The 18,702-nt window shown below is 41.7% G+C and overlaps 1 protein-coding gene across 1 annotated transcript; it reads right to left on the bottom strand.

Annotated features, from left to right (window-relative positions):
- Nucleotides 1-9,569: 9,569 nt before the first annotated feature.
- On the bottom strand, nucleotides 9,570-18,257 carry LOC107154270 (nmrA-like family domain-containing protein 1; the record flags this gene model as incomplete). The annotated part of the gene is made up of 4 exons (XM_015499885.2): nucleotides 9,570-10,428; nucleotides 14,176-14,366; nucleotides 15,414-15,663; nucleotides 18,015-18,257. Coding segments are annotated over 4 exons (864 nt in total), but the record flags the coding sequence as incomplete, so codon positions are not given.
- Nucleotides 18,258-18,702: the final 445 nt, after the last annotated feature.

Raw genomic sequence — 18,702 nt, 5'->3', positions numbered from 1 at the left:
GGGGCACCTCAAGGGAAGGATCAGCTAGGGAGTTTACCCCCAACAGGGATTTCAGTCTAATGGCTTCAGAGATGGTGCTTTATCACACATTTGCTCAGGTTTCAGTCTGATTTGATGAAGATGTAAAGAAACTTCTCATATTTGGGGTGCCCAGAGCAGCCTGGCTCCCTAGGCCAATCAAATGCAATTGGCACAAATTTGACCCCATTTCCAAACAAAGTGTCTATTTCTTGCCAAAAGGGGGTCCTAGAAATACTGAACTGTCTACCTCATCAAGTGGGACACTTGCTTGGATGGGATCCAAGCATGTTGGAGTCCTGGCCAGCCCAAAGCACCCAACCACTTTGGGAGAGAGCAGGCAGGAAGTGATGGCTCTATTTTCATGTTAAATCCCCATTTGGCCTTGGAAATGTTAAAAATAAACTTTCACCTGCATCTGATTTTCCTTTGTTAATGCAGCTATTGTCTGTTTGAACAAAGAGGTAGCAAGGGCCTCGTTTTGAGCAGTTCACAGAGTTCAAGCCAGAGCCCAAATTGGAGGGACACAGATGTTAATGAACAAGAGGACCAGCAAGAGTGCACTGGGAATGGGAAGCTCACCCAGGATTTCAGGCTCCTGGTGGCAGACTGGGGACTGGGTGCTGCTGACCCAGTTCTTTTCTGTCAGCAGCCCCAACTGACTCTCAGGAGAAGGACCTGAGAATTGCCTGTGGATTTCCCCCAAACAACTTCATATCAGAGGGAGACTTTTTGTGATTCAGTTCATGACTCCAACTCTTGCTTCCCCCTTGCTTACATTTTGGAGATTCCCATCAAATGGGGTGTGGTTACAATAGGAAGAGAAATCACAAAATAAGCATTATAGAATTTATTGGTTACATTGGCATCAGTATGTCGTTATAGAGACGGCTTGGATTTAAATACATTACTTTCACTTGCATAACCTTGGGCAAATGACTTGGTCTGTCTGAGCCTCAGTTTGCTTCTTTATAAAATAGGCATAAAATACTTGTGTTGGTTAAGGCAATAACTGCTACAATAAACACACACACACGTGTGTGTGTGTGTTTATTGTAGCAGTTATTGCCTTAACCTATGTTGTTGCCTCTAACACTATGGAAATTTATTTCTGGGTTGCATAAAGTCCAAAACAGGTGTTCCTCATCTGTGGGCCACTCTCCTTTAAGATGGAATTTAGGTGGCTGGGCTTTCCTAAACGCTCTTCCCTAAATGTGGCTTTCAAGGTCATGTGGCTTGTGCACGTGAATCACATGTGCAGAGGGAAGATGATGGAGGATTTCAGCAAGGGGAAGAGCTGTAAGGCAGCCCTAGAAGTGTCACACATCATTTCCACTCCCACGCTAGTGTCTGTAACTCAGTCACACGGCTGCAATTAATTGCAAGAAAACACTGGGAAATGAGGCCCAGCTGTGTGCCAAGGAAGTCGAGGAAGCAGGTTCGGTAAACATCTAGCTAGGCTTTGTCACGGACACCAGCGTTACAAGGAGATAGGCTTACGTGAAATGGTGACCATTTCATGAAAAGTGCAGTTTTCAAAAAAATGTTGGTTCCTTTCTTCTTTCTCTTCTCCTGTGGCCAAACATTTGCTAGAAGCAATGAGGGAGCATATCATTTCTGATAACACACAAATAGGAGCAATGACTGCCAACAAGCTCCTACACCCCCACAGTCACTGCCCCTGGTTTCCCCATCACCAAAGCGGGGTGGACCCTGGAGTACTGTTCAGGTTCCTTTCCTTGTGATCGAGGCATTCTTCTACTCTCCCTACCACTTCACCAAGCCGCAAAATCAGAAGGCTCAGGTGCGAAGCCTAAGCCAGGAAGCCATCATGTTAGGAACAGCTGAGACAAGTTGCCTTTTGTTGTCCCTGTTTCTATTAAAATTTATTGTTCGTGCCTCTCACAGGTGTGTTGCCAGTTCCCGTTGGCTTAATCCCTGCCACTCCTTGCTGTCTGATATCTGGCCTGCTCCTTCATTTAGCAGCCTGGCGCTTGGAAGCATTTGGGTTTGATACTTGCAAGGCCTCCTGGGGGCTCTCTAGATTTCCATGTTGGGCTTCCACACTCAACCCTGGGACCTGTCTTGTCCACTGAACAACCATTTGGCCCTCCTGCCTATACCCTGAGACCTACCTCTGCTCTCTGCTTTCTCTTTTTATACACATACATGAACTTTTTGTATTTTTTAGGGTATTTGTGTTGTTGTTGTTGTTGTTGTTGTTATCTTTGGTACCAGGGATTGAACTCAGGGCCACTTTACCACTGAAACACATCCCCAACCCCTTATATGTTTTCTTGTGAGACAGGGTCTCACTAGGTTGTTGACATTGGCTTTGAACTTGCAACATTCCTGCCTCAAATTCCCAAGCAGCTGTGATTACGGGTGTGCACCACCACGTCTGGTTGTTTTTGTTTTTTAACACAAGGTCTGTGGTGTTATTGCCTAGGCTGCTCCCCAACTTCTAGGTTCAAGCCATCCTCTCACTTCAGTTTCCCAAGTACCTGGGACTACAGGTCCACACCATTGTCTAAATCACACACAGGAATTCTGTGATACTTCCGTCCCCTAAGTGCTTAGCCCAGCATTGGTTTCATTATTCTCTGTGTGTGCGTCTGGGAGACAGAATTAACAAGCACAAGCAACATCCTATTGAAAGTTGTAGCTAACAGCCTGTAAGTAGACATGGCTTCAGCAGCTTATATACCTTTATATAGTATTGCAGGTGAATATTTATACAGTGTTCCTAAGAAAAATATGTTCAAATTCCAAACAAGTGAATTCCAGATAAAGCTGATGGCTCAATTCTTTCATACCTAGAGAACTTATTGATCAAAGTTCTGATGTGGAGAGAAGTTCAGACTGGAGGCAGACAGATATAAATCCTGGCTCTGCTATTTAATAGCTGTGTGGCTTTGGGCAAGTTATCTAAACTCTCTGAAATATGCTTCTTTATCTGTAAAATGAAGAGATAACCTTGTTTGGAGTATTTGCACACAGATTTAATGGAAGTATGCATATCCATTTCTTAGTATAGAAGTTGGAACATAAACATTCATAATTATTACATTTGCCATAAGGTAGAATTAGGACAATTTATAATATTTGTTATAATTTTAAAATAATTCCTTTATATAAAAGTTCAACCTAAAAGTACTATGTTTTTATTATAAAAAACTAGGCAGCTAGGTCCAGTGATATGTGCCTGTAATCCCAGCTTCTTAGGAGGCTGAGGCAGGAGGATTGCAAGTTCAAGGCCAGTCTCAGCAATTTAGCAAAGCCCTGTCTCAAAGCAAAAGCTAAAAAGGACTAGATGCAGCTTCATGGTAAAGCGTCACTGGGCTCAATTCCCAGTACAAAAAAAAAAAAAAAACTGAGGCAAAGGAAAAACTTCAAAGAAGAAAATAGAAATTAACCACAATTCTGCTTTTAAATGAAAACCCTATTAACATTTTGGTATATTCCTCTCAAAATCTTACCATGTGTGTGTAATTTACACAATTGAGTTTAGACTAGATACAACGCCATTTTATATTTACTTATTACTTTTACATTTATTACTTACTTATTACTTTATTTATCTTGGTGCTGAGGATTGAATCCAGGACAGCAATGAGCCACATCCCAACCTACAATGTTATTTCACATCCAGTATTTCTCATTATAATTTTATTAATTATTTTTCAGGAAAAATCCTTCACAAATGATAGTTCTAAAGAGTTTTAAATTGAAAGGAATTTAAAAACTTAAATGAACTGCCCATTCCTCCAATGCTGAACATTTTGCTTACTTCTGTTTATGTGGTGGTCATCTTTCTCAAACACAACACTTCCAATCTAAATCCTTGGAATTTCACTTTTATCTCTATTTATGCTGTTTACTTAAGACAGTTTCTCTACAGAATTAACCAAGGACAGACTGCACACTCCCCGCCGCACTCCACCCCGCTGCCCAGAACTGGGGATTGAACTCAAGGCTTTGTGATTGATAAACAAGTGCTCTAACCACTGAGCCACATCCTCAGCAATGATGAGCAAAATTTTAATCATCTTGCAACACTCAGCTGGGGAGTTCTTCAGTCATAGTGTAAGAACTCCAAAGTGTTTCAAAACCCATGTTTTTGCCTTCCTGTTCACTTCTGCGAGGGGTCTGAGACCTGACTGCCTTGCCAGTGTTGGAGAGTGGGCATGCCCGGACTGCATTTCCTTTTCCTAACCACATTCCAGATTCCCTTGGGTAGTGTGTCTCTGTCCCTTGGGTAGTTTGATGGGACCTCAAAGTTGCAAGGATCACAGGAGGATCACAGGAGCACAGCAGGTAGAGATAGCAGCTGCAGGAATAAGGGTCCACAGCTCCCAGGTGGTCAGCAGGCCCTTGTGCTCTGCATTCCTGGGGCAAGGCCTGGGAGCCCTCTACCTAGTAAGCTCACCTTGGCCGGAAGGGCTCTCTCTGTAGGTGTGGAGGGAGTCTGGATGAAGCCTTTGGGTAATGCCCTGGCTCCTTCTTTCCTCTGCCTAACCCCAAATAAGGGACAGAGAAGGTACCTAATCCCAGCACCAGGCCCAGAGACGGTACCCAGCGCATGTCTGTTGAAATGACCATGGAAGGTGACTGACAGGCTGAAAGCAAGAGGCCAAATGGCTGTAATATACACCCTATAACTATCTCCTTTGTCTCTGTCCCCAAAAGAGCCCCAAGAAAAATCCACCTGGGGTGAGGCTGGCGCCACCCTTTCTCATGCTAGGCTTATTCTGCCATCTAGTGGCAGGCAGAAGAAGATGGAAGGGACAGCACCTTGGGTGGTGGGTGGTTAGTAAGTGATGAAGGGACTGTCAGGGGGGCCAGGGCTCAGGAGACAGGTCAGGGGTCACCAAGAGCAGCCTAGGGGGCCCCTCAGAACTTAGGAGCAACATGCTGGAGGCAAGGGCAGGAACTACTCTCAAGAATAAGTAACAGCTGTTTCATGAGCACTTCCTGTGTGAAAGACGGTGCCAAGGGCCTTTCCTCTTTCTTCCTCCCAGCAATCCTGGTGGGAATGGGGAAACCAAAGCCCAGGGGTCAAATAACCTGGCCAAGTTCAACTAGTCTGTGGCAGAGATAATGAAATCCAGCATTACCTGACTTCATAGCCCAGGTTTCTAGAGAAAGTTCTAGAATGATGGAGATAAATCTCCTTCCATGTCCCTTCCATTCCACCACCACCACTAACCCACCCCCCCACTCTCAAATCACAGAGGATGGCTTCATTCACTGGGGTGCACAGCTCGACTTCAGTTCCTCTCCTTCAGTTCCTCTCTTGAGACCCCAGGTTTCTAACCAAGGGGAAGCTTTGCTCTCCCTTGTCCTGGAGGTTACAGTGCGGGGGGCGGAGGGCAGGTAGAGGAGTGGTGGTGCAATCCCTGTCCACTGTCAACAAATATCAAACTCTCTTGGACTAACTTCTGAAGTTCTTTTTACCTCCTTGGTTGTGTAAGAGCGAGGTCTCTAAAATGCACTGGGTCACTTCAGATCAGCCACTGTAATGTTTTATTCTAAATCCTGAAAGGACTTCTCAGGCTTTCTAGGAACAAAGGTTGACATTAGCCCAGGGCTACTCCACCCTTGTTCTGGACAGAAATAATCCAACTGCCACCCCAGCAAACACACAACTGGACCAAGAGACCCTCTGTCTATAGCCCGTGTCCATTTTGGAACCCTGAAGTTTATCTAAGAAATAGCAGCCATTCTTCCTGTTGGATTTTTTTTATGATTTAAAATATAAAAAATTATTTATTTTCATATGACAGTAGAGTATATTTTGAATTATATATACATAGAAGAATTATAACTTATTCCAATTAGAATCCCATTATTGTGGTTGTACAAGATGTGGAGTTACATTGATCATATATGAGGATAGGAAAGATGTATTTGATTCATTCTACTATCTTTCCTATTATCATCCCCTTGGTCTAATCCAATAAACTTCTAATCTTTCCCTACCTTCTGTGGGTTAATATCCACTTATCAGAGAGAACATTCTGCCTTTTGGGGGGCGCGGGGTTTGTGTGTATGACTGGCTTATTTCACTTAGCAAGATATTCTCAAGTTCTATTCCTTTACTGGCAAATAACATAATTTTATTCTTCTTTATGGCTGAGTAATATTCCATTGTGTATATAGACCACATTTTCTTTATCCATCCATCTGTTGAAGGGCATCTAGATTGGCTACATAGCTTGGCTATTGTGAATTGAGCTTCTATAAACATTGATGTGGTTGCATCACTGTAAAATGCTGATTTAAAGTCCTTTGGGTATAAACCGAGGAGTGGGGTAACAGAGTCAAATGGTGGTTCCATTTCCAATTTTCTAAGGAATCTCTGTACTGTTTTTCAGAGTGGTTGCACCAATTTGCAGTCCCACCAGCAATGTATAAATGAACCTCTTTCTGGACATGCTCACAAACATTTATTGTTACTTGTATTCTTGATAATTGCCATTCTGTCTGGAATGAGATAGAATCTCAGTGTAGTTTTAATTTGCATTTCTCTAATTGCTAGAAATGTGGAACATTTTTTATATATTTTTTGACCATTCATATTTCTTCTGTGAAGTGCCTGTTCAGTTCCTTAGCCCATTTATTGATTGGGTTATTTGTTTTGGGGGTGTTAAGTTTTTGAGTTCTTTGTATATCTTGTGGATTAATGCTCTAAGGTGCTGGTAGTAAATATGTTCTCCCATTCTGTAGGCTCTCTGTTCATGTTCTTGATTGTTTCCTTCACTATAAAACTTTTTAGTTTGATACTGTCCCATTTATTGATTTGTTATTTTATTTCTTGTGCTTTAGATGACTTATTGAGGAAGCTGGTTCCTAAGCTGACATGATGGAGATTTGGGAATACTTTTTCTTCTAGTAGGCACAGGATCTCTGGTGTAATGCCTAGGTCCTTGATTCACTTTGAGTTGATTTTTGTGCAGGGTGAGAGATAGGGGTCTACTTTCATTTTGCTATATATGGATTTCCAGTTTTCTCAGCACAATTTGTTGAAGAGGCTATCTCTTCTCCAATGTATGTTTTTGGCTCCTTTGTCTAGTATAAGATACTTGTATTTATGTGGGTATGACTCTGTGTCTTCTAATTTGTCCATTCATCCTCATGTCTGTTTTTGTGCCAATGCCATGCTGTGTTTGTTACTATAGCTCTGCAGTCTAATTTAAGATCTGGTATTGTGATGCCTCTTGCATCAATTTTCTAAGTATTGCTTTGGCTATTCTGGGCCTCTTATTTTTCCAAGTGAATTTCACGACTGCTTTTTCTATTTCTATAAAGAATATCATTGGACTTTTAATAGGAATTGAATTAAATGTGTATAGTGCTTTTGGTAGTATGGCCATTTTGACAATATTAATTCTGCCTATCCAAGAACATGGGAGATATTTCCATCTTCTAAGGTGTTCTTCAATTTCTTTCTTTAGTGTTCTGTAGTTTTCATTGTAGAGGTCTTTCACCTCTTTTGTTAGATTGATTCCCAAATATTTTATTTTTTCGAATGGGATAGTTATTGTGAGTGGGATAGTTTTCCTGATTTATCTTTCAGCTCATTTGTCATTGGTATATAAGAATGCAAATGATATATGGGTGTTAGTTTTACATCCCACTACTTTGCTGAATTGATTTATGAGTTCTAGAAGCTTTCTGGTGGAGTTTTTTGGGTCTTCTAAATATAGAATCATGTCATTGGTAAATAGGGATAGTCTGAGCTCTTCTTTTTCTATTTGTATCCCTTTAGTTACTTTCTTTTGTCTAATTGCTCTAGCTAGGGTTTCCAAGACTATGTTGAATAAGGTGGTGAAAGAGAGAATCCCTGTCTTATTCCAATTTTTAGAGGGAATGCTTTCAGTTTTTCTTTATTTAGAATGATGTTGGCCTTGGGTTCAGCATGTATAGCTTTTACAATGTTTAGGTGTATTCCTACTATCTCTAGTTTTTCTAGTGTTTTGAGCATAAATGGATGCTGAATTTTGTCAAATGCTTTTTCTACATCTATTGAGATAATCATGTGATTCTTGTCCTTAAATCTCCTGATGTGATGAATTATATTTATTGATATCCATATATTGAACCAGCCTTGCATTCCTGGTATGAACCCTACTTGATCATGATGCACTATCTTTTTAATATGTTTTTGTATGTCATTTGCCAATGTTTTATTAAGAATTTTTGCATCTATGTTCATCAGGGATATTGGTCTAAATTTTTTTCCTTGATATGTCTTCATCTTTGGGTATCAAGGTATTAGCTTTATAGAATGAGTTTGGAAGGGTTCCCTCCTTTTCTATTTCATAGAATAATTTGAGGACTATTGGTATATGTTATTCTTTGATGATCTTGTAGAATTCAGCTGAGAAGCCATCTGGTCCTGAAACCACCTATATTTAGTTTAAAGGAATTTTTGTTTTGTTTTGTACCAGGGGTTGAACTCAAGGGCACTCAACCAATAAGCCATATCCCTAGCCCTAGTTTGTATTTTATTTAGATACAGAATCTCACTGAATTACTTAGAACCTCACTTTTGGTGAGGCTGGCTTTGAACTTGCAATCCTCCTGTCTCAGCCTCCCAAGCCGCTGGGATTACAGGTGTGCATCACCACACCCAGCAAGGGTTTTTCTTTATCTTTTCTTTTTAGCAATTTATCCAGGCCCATTTTCTAGGACTGAGCATGAAAGGTTGCATTGAAAAGGACAGTTGTCCTCAAATGTACTTTGTGATTTTGCCCCAATAATAGAAAATTGTCTACATAACATCAACATAATTTATTCAACAAACACTGTTTAATGCCTTAAAAAAACTGTTTGGCACCACAAAGACTGTCTCCAAAGTCAGATCCCAGGCCATGATATCCTCTCATACACGCACCACCGCTCAGTCCTTACTCAGTTGCAATGTCTGCCTCAGGATAGTGGTCCCCTTGACTTCCAGAAGTGGATAATCCCTAGGCTTCAAAGTAACTGTTGCAAATTCTTACCACCCCTCCAACCTATGTGCCTGTTTATTTCTCTTTTCTTGTAATTATATTGTCAATTAACTTATTCATTCATTTAGTCAATCAATATTTATTAGTCACCTATTACATAGAAGGCACTGGAATAAAGAGGAATACAAATCACTCATAGCCAGGAAGAAGACTAGCAATTACAATACGGCGTAGAAAATGTTAATCCAGTGATACACAAAGGTACTCCGGGAGCCCTTCTGTCACATCATCTTTCCACTTCCATGCCCTTCCTAGGCCTTGAGTCCAGCTTCCTGCCCTTCATCCACTGCAGATCCTCTGCATTTTATTTGCAGTAAATTCATTTGCAGGGTTCCTCTAGCTCTGGCATGACACAAACCCAGCCATGAACTGGGAAGGAACCACAGCATCCTTGGCAAGTAGACAACACCAATAAGAAAACACAGAGGCTGGGAGAGAAGTCCGCAAACATCCCACCAGTTCTGGAGGTTTAAAAACAAACTGTTGTGGGATGGATAAATGAAGGATAGATGAATGAATAGACAAACAATTGAGTGATGATGCAATAGAGACTTTAATGAGTGAATCAGAGAATAAACTCCCAACCCTGAAGCAACACTGAATTTCAGTTTCCAAAGCTTGTGCTTGTTCATGAAACACCATGTTCCCCAGAAGACTCTCTACAAAGATGTTGGTTTCAAAATTCAAGTTACTTCAAAGTTCACAGAAAATTTTGTGATACACTTGAGAAGGTGGAGCCACCTAGGGGAATTTCAGAACTGACCCTTGAGATCACTCATCCTAGGGGAAAGCTGAGTGGCCTCCCATTCATGATGCTCCAAGTTCATCAGGCCAGAGCTTTTTGAGGTGACTTGGTTGTTGGAAAGAGAAAGCTACAGAAGGTGATATGGGGGCAGGAGGGATAGTTCAGTGGTAGAATGCATGCTGAGCATGCACAAGGAACTGGGTTCCATTCCCAGTGGGAAGGAAGAAAGAAAGGGCTTTCATTTAACCAAATAGTTGGACCACCTTAATCACAAGCTGTAAAATTTTATGTGAATCCAATACTGTGCCGAATCACTAAAGCAATGTTTCCTACTAAAAAGAGGATTAAAGGGGTCTGCAAATAACTGCATTCTAACATATCTGTTCAATAAATGTGGATGTTGTGCTACAGATAGGAACAGGATTACAGAGGCTGTGAGGTCGAAGCCTGTCTGAACAGCTGATTTTTCTATAAGTCTTTAAGGGCTCCTAGGTTCTCCGAGATAAACTGGCTGAAGCTTCTGATTTTGGGATTTAGACGGTGGGTGAGTTTGACATCACGGTCTGGCTTCATTTGATAAAAGCGACACATATCAGCCAATTCCTTTGCTGCAGGGAATCCCAACTTTTCATAAGCTTCCGGGGTGATCTTTTAAGAACAAGTAAAAAAGGAGAAAATCTTATAACCCATTTAAAGTAAGATAAAAAGATGATATTCACCGTAATGATGATCTAAGTCCACAATTTTTTAGCTCAACTCCCAAATCCAAGAAACTCAAATGTGTTTCACATGTAATTAGGCAAGAAACTGACTTTGCTGAACTAATTTAGTGACAAATCTGATCTGAACTATGTAAAAACTATTTATAGTCTTTAGTTATCCCATTTAGTTGAAACATTCCAATACTTTACCACAGTGATACTGGTATATTTGATTACAATTTCCTGCCCCAGCCCCTGCTGATGATATTACATGATGCATGTAGACCATACCCCATATAAAAGCTGAAGGATTCTGAAAGCCACGTTGTTTTAGGACCCAAGTACCTTGGATAAGGTGCTAGATATCTATACCACCCTTCACTTGAGTGGCATTTCATAGTGCTTTTGTCTGAATTTCCTCATGGGATTCCCCAGCTGGTCTCTGGTATACTCCACCCACCTGGGACTCCGTGTAAAAGTCAAGGTCCCTAATGCTGAACCTGCTTTCTCCTTAAAGATGGCTGATGTCCCATTCATCTTTTCTCCATTCTTGGTTAGACATTTGCATTTTTCCTTCAATCATCATAGCCTCTGCCAGAACCACACAGGCCTGAATAGAAGTAGAGCCCATCCTATACCTACTGAACTGCCTTCAGTGAAATTCATTTCTCCAATCATTTCTGACACTAACTAGATCAATAATTGTTCCCACTGAATAAGCAAAGCTCATTTCTAACTATCTGATCCAGTATAATCTGTCTTTAGACTCCAGAGATGAACTTTGACCTTACAATTGCACTTGGCCTTTAAAAAAAAATTGACAAGCCTGGCGCACACCCATAATCCCAGCAACTCAGGAGTTTGAGGCAGGAAGATCGCAAGTTTGAGGCCAGCCTCAGCAACACAGTGAGGCCCTGAGCAAATTAGCAAAACCTTGTCTCAAAATATAAATTAAAGAAAAAATTTAAAGAACTGGGAATATAACTCAAGCATGCCTGGATTCAATCTCCAGTACCAAATAATAAAATTAAATGAAAAAAATTTTAAATGTGACAGACATAACAACTTATGTAAAACCATGATTTTCACATGCCTCTTACAATAATGAAAATTCAAGAACAACCTATATGTCCAGCAATAAAATAGTAGAATAAATTATGGTATATCTACTCTAAGAATATTAAAATTTGTTTTGAAGGAATTTAGCAAAATAGAAAAATGTTCTTAATTTAATGTCAAGCTCAAAGGCCAGATACAAAATGGCACACTTAATGTTATTTTAATTTTATTAAGTATATGTGCATATACTTATTATATATACTGGAAAAGATAGAAAGAAAATCAACCAAATCTGAATAGTAACTATCTCTGAGAAATTTAACTGTGTGCGATTTTTATATTCTTTTTCATAATTTCCGGAGTTTTTTTTACAATAAGAATTCATTATTTTAGAAATCAGAATAAAACTAAAAACTTTGAAAAAGAAGGCTCTATGTAAGAAACATGGGAGATAGCTTAAAATCTGTCACCTCAAGTCATTTTCTTGTGCTGTAACTCTGACGACTAACATGCCTCAATAAAATAAGGAATTTTTTACTGTAGATTTTTGAAGAATCTTTTGAGATTTTTTCTGTTATGTCTCACTTTGTAAGACAACCATGTTTCCTCTGGGGATTAGATAGTTTCAGCCAATCCAGAACTTCTGGTAGGAGTTTGGTCTGGAGCCTGCATTCACCAAAACACCTCAACAGCCTCCTTTGGCCAGACTTGAGTGGGTGGAGGGGCTGGGACAGGTTGTGTAGTGGTGTCAGACAAGGAAGACTGGATCGCCACCTTGTGGCCACATGTACCTTCCCCAGAAAAATGATAATGTCCAAGCATTTTCCCAGTCCACACATAGATGGTGTTGTCTTCAAGTGAGACTAGTTACTAATAACAGCATTAACCACTCCATAGAAATCTGTGCCTCTACTGCCCTAGAACTTTTGGTGCCAGAGAAGCATTAGCTGAATTAGGAAACAACATAATGTTCCAAGAATAGAATGCCCACACTCCTTCCCCTTTACTCCTCCCCCCTCACCCCTCTGTGGTGCTGGGGATTGAACCCAGGGCCTTATGCAGGCTAAGCAAGCACTCTACCAACTGAGCTATATCCCCAGCCCACTTTCCTTCTTTCTTAAAAAGTTCAAATCCCACAAGACAAAATGAATATAAGACTTAAATGCAAATGTTCCAGGAGAGAGATCACCAAGAAGACAATCTACACTCAGCGACAAGAGACTGAGCAGACTTTCTGTGAGTCCATGGTTGAGTGAGTGACCTTCATGAGTTTGGGGATAACTTTTCTCTAGGAAATTTTATATGGTTTCAATGAAATACTCAGATGTTATTTTGTGGCTAGATTGACACCTACAATATTTTTTACCAGTCTCAGTCTCTTCAAACCCCAATACCTGAGGCTGAATTGGGAATCTAGACATCCCCTCAAGATTCACTGGACCAAGAGCTGCTTATGTAAACAAGAACCAAGCTTCCACCCCTAACTTCAGGAAGCATCCTAGAATAGGGATCCACACCCTTTTTGTTAAGGGCTAGATATAAATAATTTAAGTTTTGTGGGCCATATAGTCTCAGTGTATCATCAAAACAGCTCATTCTTTCTCCTCTTATCAACAACCTGCTTGGGGAAATAGCTGTAGTGCTCAATATCACCAATCCTTTTCACTTGGCTATAAAAGATCTGTCCTCTCCATATAACAATCCTTCCTCTATGATTTATAGCACCTTAGTTATTGAGGTTTTACTAAGCATCATAGCCAGTGTCAAGCACATGCCATAACATCTCAGTTCATCCTCACAACAATCCACAATGGAGGTATAATAATATTTTTTAAACACCCAGAAACTGAGACTGAGAGAGGGTAAGGTGCAGAGATTCCACACACAGACATGCAGAGTTAGAACAAGTCAATTTCCCCAACAGCCACTGGCTTCTTGACCGTTATTGCAGAATTTAACATGTCAGCCCTATTGCTACCCTCTACCTGTACAAAATCTTGTCCTCCTCAAGGACCTCTTTTGAAGCCCCCTTCTCTCCTGAAGTCTTCTCCTACTGTCCTCTGTCCAGATAGTCTGGACAACACAATTAAGCACCCGTGTTACGCTTTGAGATGCTCACGGTGACTTTCTTTATGTGCATCAACATTTTTAGCCTGGTACATAATAAGTTCTTGATACAAAGCTACTACATGTCAAACACCAAGGTAGGTCCTAAATATATCCTGATTTCACAAGAGCACTTTAAGGTAAACACTTGACTTCAAAAAATGAGGAAATTGAGGCTTAGCGGGGGACTAAGAGCCTTGTCCCCATCAGCCTTTTCTGATGCATTTAGCAGTGAGAGCTGAGGAGAGGAGTCAGGATGGTGTGTGAGAGACAATTTGTACCTCAGTCTTCAGATTCTAAGTTCCTTCCACCCAAAAGTAATTTTACTTTAACAAGCTGATTAATCTTGAGTCAAAGAAATAAAGCCATTATGGGAAGGATTCAACCACATTAATCAATGAAGATAGGTTCATGTGATCACAGTCCTCTTCAATTTCTTAAACCCCACCTAAATCCACTGAAAGTCTAGTGAATTTGTGAGTTAATAGTATGTTAACCAAGGTAGCCCCTCATAATCCTAAGAACTCACCTTTGCATCTCGGACTTCTTTGCCCAGACTCTTGGAGAAAACATCAGCATATTGCTGTGTTGTTAGTGCTTCTGCACTGAGGCCCACAGCTTTGCCTATAAACTCCTCTGGAGAATTAAAAATGCTAGAAACAACTGCTCCAACATCAGCAACAGAGATACCATCCATTGGTACATCCCCCATGGGCAGTGCTAGATTTAAAAAAAATAAAATAAAATAAAGATAGCTCATTTTATCACTTCCTTCATAGATCCACCAAGACAAATGAACCACTTAAACAAAAGGAGTAGAAAGGCAGTTGCCATGTGTCTGTCCCCCAATGGTCCTTGTGTTGGATTCTGTTTCCCAGTGTGGCAATGTTAAGAGGTGGCATTTAAGATGTGGAGCCTAGCCAGAGATCACTGAAGCCAATGCCTTTGGAAGGAATTAAGATCTTTCTTGTGGGACCCCAGGTTAGTTCTCCTAGGGTTGTTATAAAAAGAACGAGACTGAGCAGGACAGTAGCCATGTAAGTCAGAATCACTAAGGAGTGTGTAATAAATAACTCATCTGCTGAATCAACTAGCCCTGAAAATGGATGCTGCTGGGTGGTGGGGAACAAGGCTGGCCCCACTCAGCCCACACTGCAACGTAGTGGTCGCTTAGTAAAAATTAGCTGTTCCTGTAGTGGAGAATGACATTCGCGGTACTCAAGGCCTGGTTTTCCAGATTTGTGGGTCCCAGATGGCTCTAGGTACCAAGAGAAAATGAAGGTATCACCTCTTCACCCAGAACTAGTTAATCCATAGATTATAGGCTCTACTGATTCTGTGTAGGGAGGACCTGGGAGGCTGTATCCTGGAGTCTTGGTCCCTTGAGATTCTAATACTGACCATAAAATCCAGGTCCTCCCCTGTTGTCACAGAAGGTCAGATGGATGAGCTAGAAGGGCCCTTAGCAGACATCATGTCAACTTTCCCATTAGACAGGAGGAATCTGAAGCTTGAAGCCACAGAGCTAACTACTTCCATAAGAAGGGTCAGCATGCTAAGACAACCCTTTCTGCTTCTGGTCTCAGATCCAGTTCTCTTCCCTCTATAGTGTAACTGCTGCAAGTAAATTTAGGACAATTTGATATCCCTCTTAGTACAGTAGGTGCTTAAATGATGGGTCCACTGACGAGGAGCAGGAAAGTGGGGATAGAGAGAGAGGAAGGCAACCAGGTGTCTGGTTACCTTTCACCGCAGCCTTCCATTTACCTAAGGTGTAGAAATCTCCATCAGGGGCTTTCAACGGCTTCCAAGTGGTGAGAAAGTTTTCAAAATAAGCTGCCAAGCGCACGCTAGTCATGGGAACGCCAATGGACCAGAAATACTCCTCCACCTCTCCCTTCCCATCGAAGTGGGGCACCTTCAACTTGCCCCCACTCAGCCGCTCCACGTTCTCCAGGCCGCTGTATACCACGTGCTTCAGCCCCAGGTGCTTGGCAGTATCTGCCACCATCTTTCCCTGAGGGAAGATAGTAAATCCTTTATGTGGACCACTGTTTCTGCCTATAGACTAAAGGGAAGGTGCTGGGTCTCCTCCACTCCCTCTGTACTTATTGTCTTCACTGTGAAGAGGACATTTCTGCATCAGTTATGAAGTGAGGGGCCATCAGCATTGGCAAGCAGAGACTCCCCTCCAAGATGCTGAACCCTCAGCCTGCTCCCCCTGGGGCTGCAAGGGCAGGGACCCAGGGCATGGGGGAGTAGAACAGGAAAGAGAGGAGGGCAGCAGAGAAGCGAATGCCAGGGACCCGAATGAAGCTGAGACGCAATAGCCAAGGAACAGTCGCTCTCTTCCTCTGGGCCCTCAGTATCTTTGTGATCAATTTCTACATCTGTATATATTATATTGTGGGAGAACAACCTTGCACGTGACTGAGTCACACTCCCCAGCTGGGTGCTGAGGCGCTCAGTCACAGAAATGGCAGAGCTTTCCCCACCCTTCCTAGGTCCGAGGGTCGGTGTCTCGTGCATGGGTGTGTCTTGCTACAGCCCCCATGGGTGGAGCTATGCTCACCTGTTCCTTTGTAATATTACCCCTGGCCCTGTTTAGGATAGAATGTTCCATGGAAGTGCCTTGTGTGTGTCCCCTTCTCTTACTGTGCCCGTGGGTGTGGCTTACCTAGATGTCAGTCAACCTGCTGACAGTGGACATCATGAAGATAGACTCAGCTCCCTGAAACCTGACTCCTTGCCTCATTTGAATACCTTCTCCTCAGTAAAAGGGGTCAGCACATGTTCTCTCTATCTCTCTTCCTGTGGACCCTTAAGGTCAGAGGAGCCGTCACAGAGACCTGAAATGAAAAAGGTACATCTGTCTCTTGTGTGGTTATTTCTCGCAGCTCAGTCAGCCCAGTTCAACTGGAGTAACCCCTGAGTGTTTTAGTCGTGAACAGAAACCCAGCATTATATAAATTTTTCTGATAATGGATTATATATGCACATCATTTGGATATTACGGTATGAGAGATGGGCACATACATACACACCAACACAAATGTATTATATTCTCTTCTTTGTTTTTAGTTCCAAAGTACCTTCATATGGCTCTCCCTCCTTCCCCACCCCTTTCTGTTTTCCTTTTCTTCTTTTCACTGTCTCATTTTCCTCATACAGCAGGCAGAGAAGACATAATTTGGTTTAGCAGATAGAAGAAAGCGAAGCAGAGAAATGACTTCTACCTCCAGGTTCCATAGAGAGTGAATACCAGCATTAGAACCCAGAACTCTTAAAATAAACCCCTCCAGATTTTAACACTAAAAGATGTGCTGATATAAATAGATAAAAATAAAAGGCTATCTATAAATATCAATTCAATAGACATTCCTGAAACAGTTCCATCCTGCTCTTAAGCTTTAGAATTGTGCCATATCTGTAAGTGGCTGATACCATCCATCATATTCTTTAAATCTAATCTTCATTTTTCTCCCAAACTCATACATATACATGTTTTAAATTCCCAAATAGTACTGTCATAGGGGGTAGATCTTATAATATAAAAACAGTTTCCTGTGCTCTCATGCTGATTACTGCTCTCTAGAAGTAACTGTTTTAATCCTTTTTAGTTATCTCCTTACTTCTAAAAAACATGTTTATGCCACTAATTGGGTTTTTCCAGTTTGCTATACCCACTAAACTCCTACTAAGATGAGAATTCAGTGCATATCCATGATGCGTTCTCCCTCTCAGTCCTTTTCCACTACCAACATCATACATCTACACAATTCCCTTTATTTCATCATCCCAATAAAAAGTTTCTGGCAGATCAATGTGCCATGCTTACACACAGCTAAGCGGAGCCTTGGGATCATCTCTATCCTTACTATTTCTACACACTCTTTTTCCTGAAGTTACTATTGTGGGATTATTTGCTTGCTAGTCTCTTTTTTACATGCCCATTGCTAATTCATCCCCAATTCTCTGCCTGAAGTGTAAATATGCTCTTTTATACTTTATTCTCCCCGTTTGGCTCTCTGAGTGGAAGTTACGTGGGGAAACTTGCTGTCACCCCACATGCCATCTAGAAACAAATGGTGAGAAGCAGGGAATCAAATGACTGACTGACTATATTAAAGTCACTCTCAAATATATAAGATCTCACCTAGGTGCACATAACATTAATTTCATAATCAAAGACTCCCTGAGCAAGTACCTAAAGTACATGTATTCCATAAATGTCAGAGGGATGTTGTAGAGTGAAGCTTATAATTTTGCCCAGACTGAAGTCCTTCTCCCTGCCAGGGAGGACAGAAATAGGTAGGGAGGGAAGGGGAAAAGGCTCAAAGGGGACAGAAGAAAGAGTTTGGTTCCCACCTGACACACTTCCTTGTCTTTGCTGAAATGCTCCCAGAAGTTGGTCACCACGAAGGCCCCATAGGCTCCTTTTAAGGCAGCTTCCACTGACGCTTTGTCATTCAGGTCACCTTTTACCACCTCAGCGCCAAGCTTCTGGAGCGCTAGGGCATTTGGTCGAGTCACGTCCCTCGTCAGTGCTCTCACTGCAAAATGTTTGCTCTCCAAAAGGGCCTTGGCCACAGAGCCACCCTGAGATCCTGTAGAGTCAGGGGAAGAGGAAACACAGGAAAGATCAGGAAGAATGTTCAGGAATGGTCAGGAAGTTTCATTGCTCAGTGTAGGCTTGCTGTAGAACCTACTTTGGGGACCCACATGATACTTGAGATATCCCCAGTAGTTCCCAACTGAGTATCTTTGTTTCTTTTTAAATATTTTTTTAGTTATAGATGAATGTGATATCTTTATTTTGTTTATTTATTTTTATATGGTGCTGAGGATCGAACCCAGTGCCTCACATGTGCGAGGCAGGCGCTCTGCCGCTGAGCCCCAGCCCCAGCCCCAGCCCCAGCCCCAGCCCCAGCCCCCAACTGAGTTTCTTTGAGCACTTCAGAGGTGCCTTTGCAGAAGCCAAGGGGAGAACAGGATTGGGAAAGGCTTGAGACAACAAGAAGTCCAGGTGAACAGGGTGCTTGCCTCTCTATCCCCT

The sequence above is a fragment of the Marmota marmota genome, unplaced genomic scaffold, assembly GCF_001458135.2.
Source record: "Marmota marmota marmota unplaced genomic scaffold, marMar, whole genome shotgun sequence".
NCBI classification, from domain to species: Eukaryota; Metazoa; Chordata; class Mammalia; order Rodentia; family Sciuridae; genus Marmota; species Marmota marmota.
This window is presented reverse-complemented; position numbering and strand designations above follow the sequence as displayed.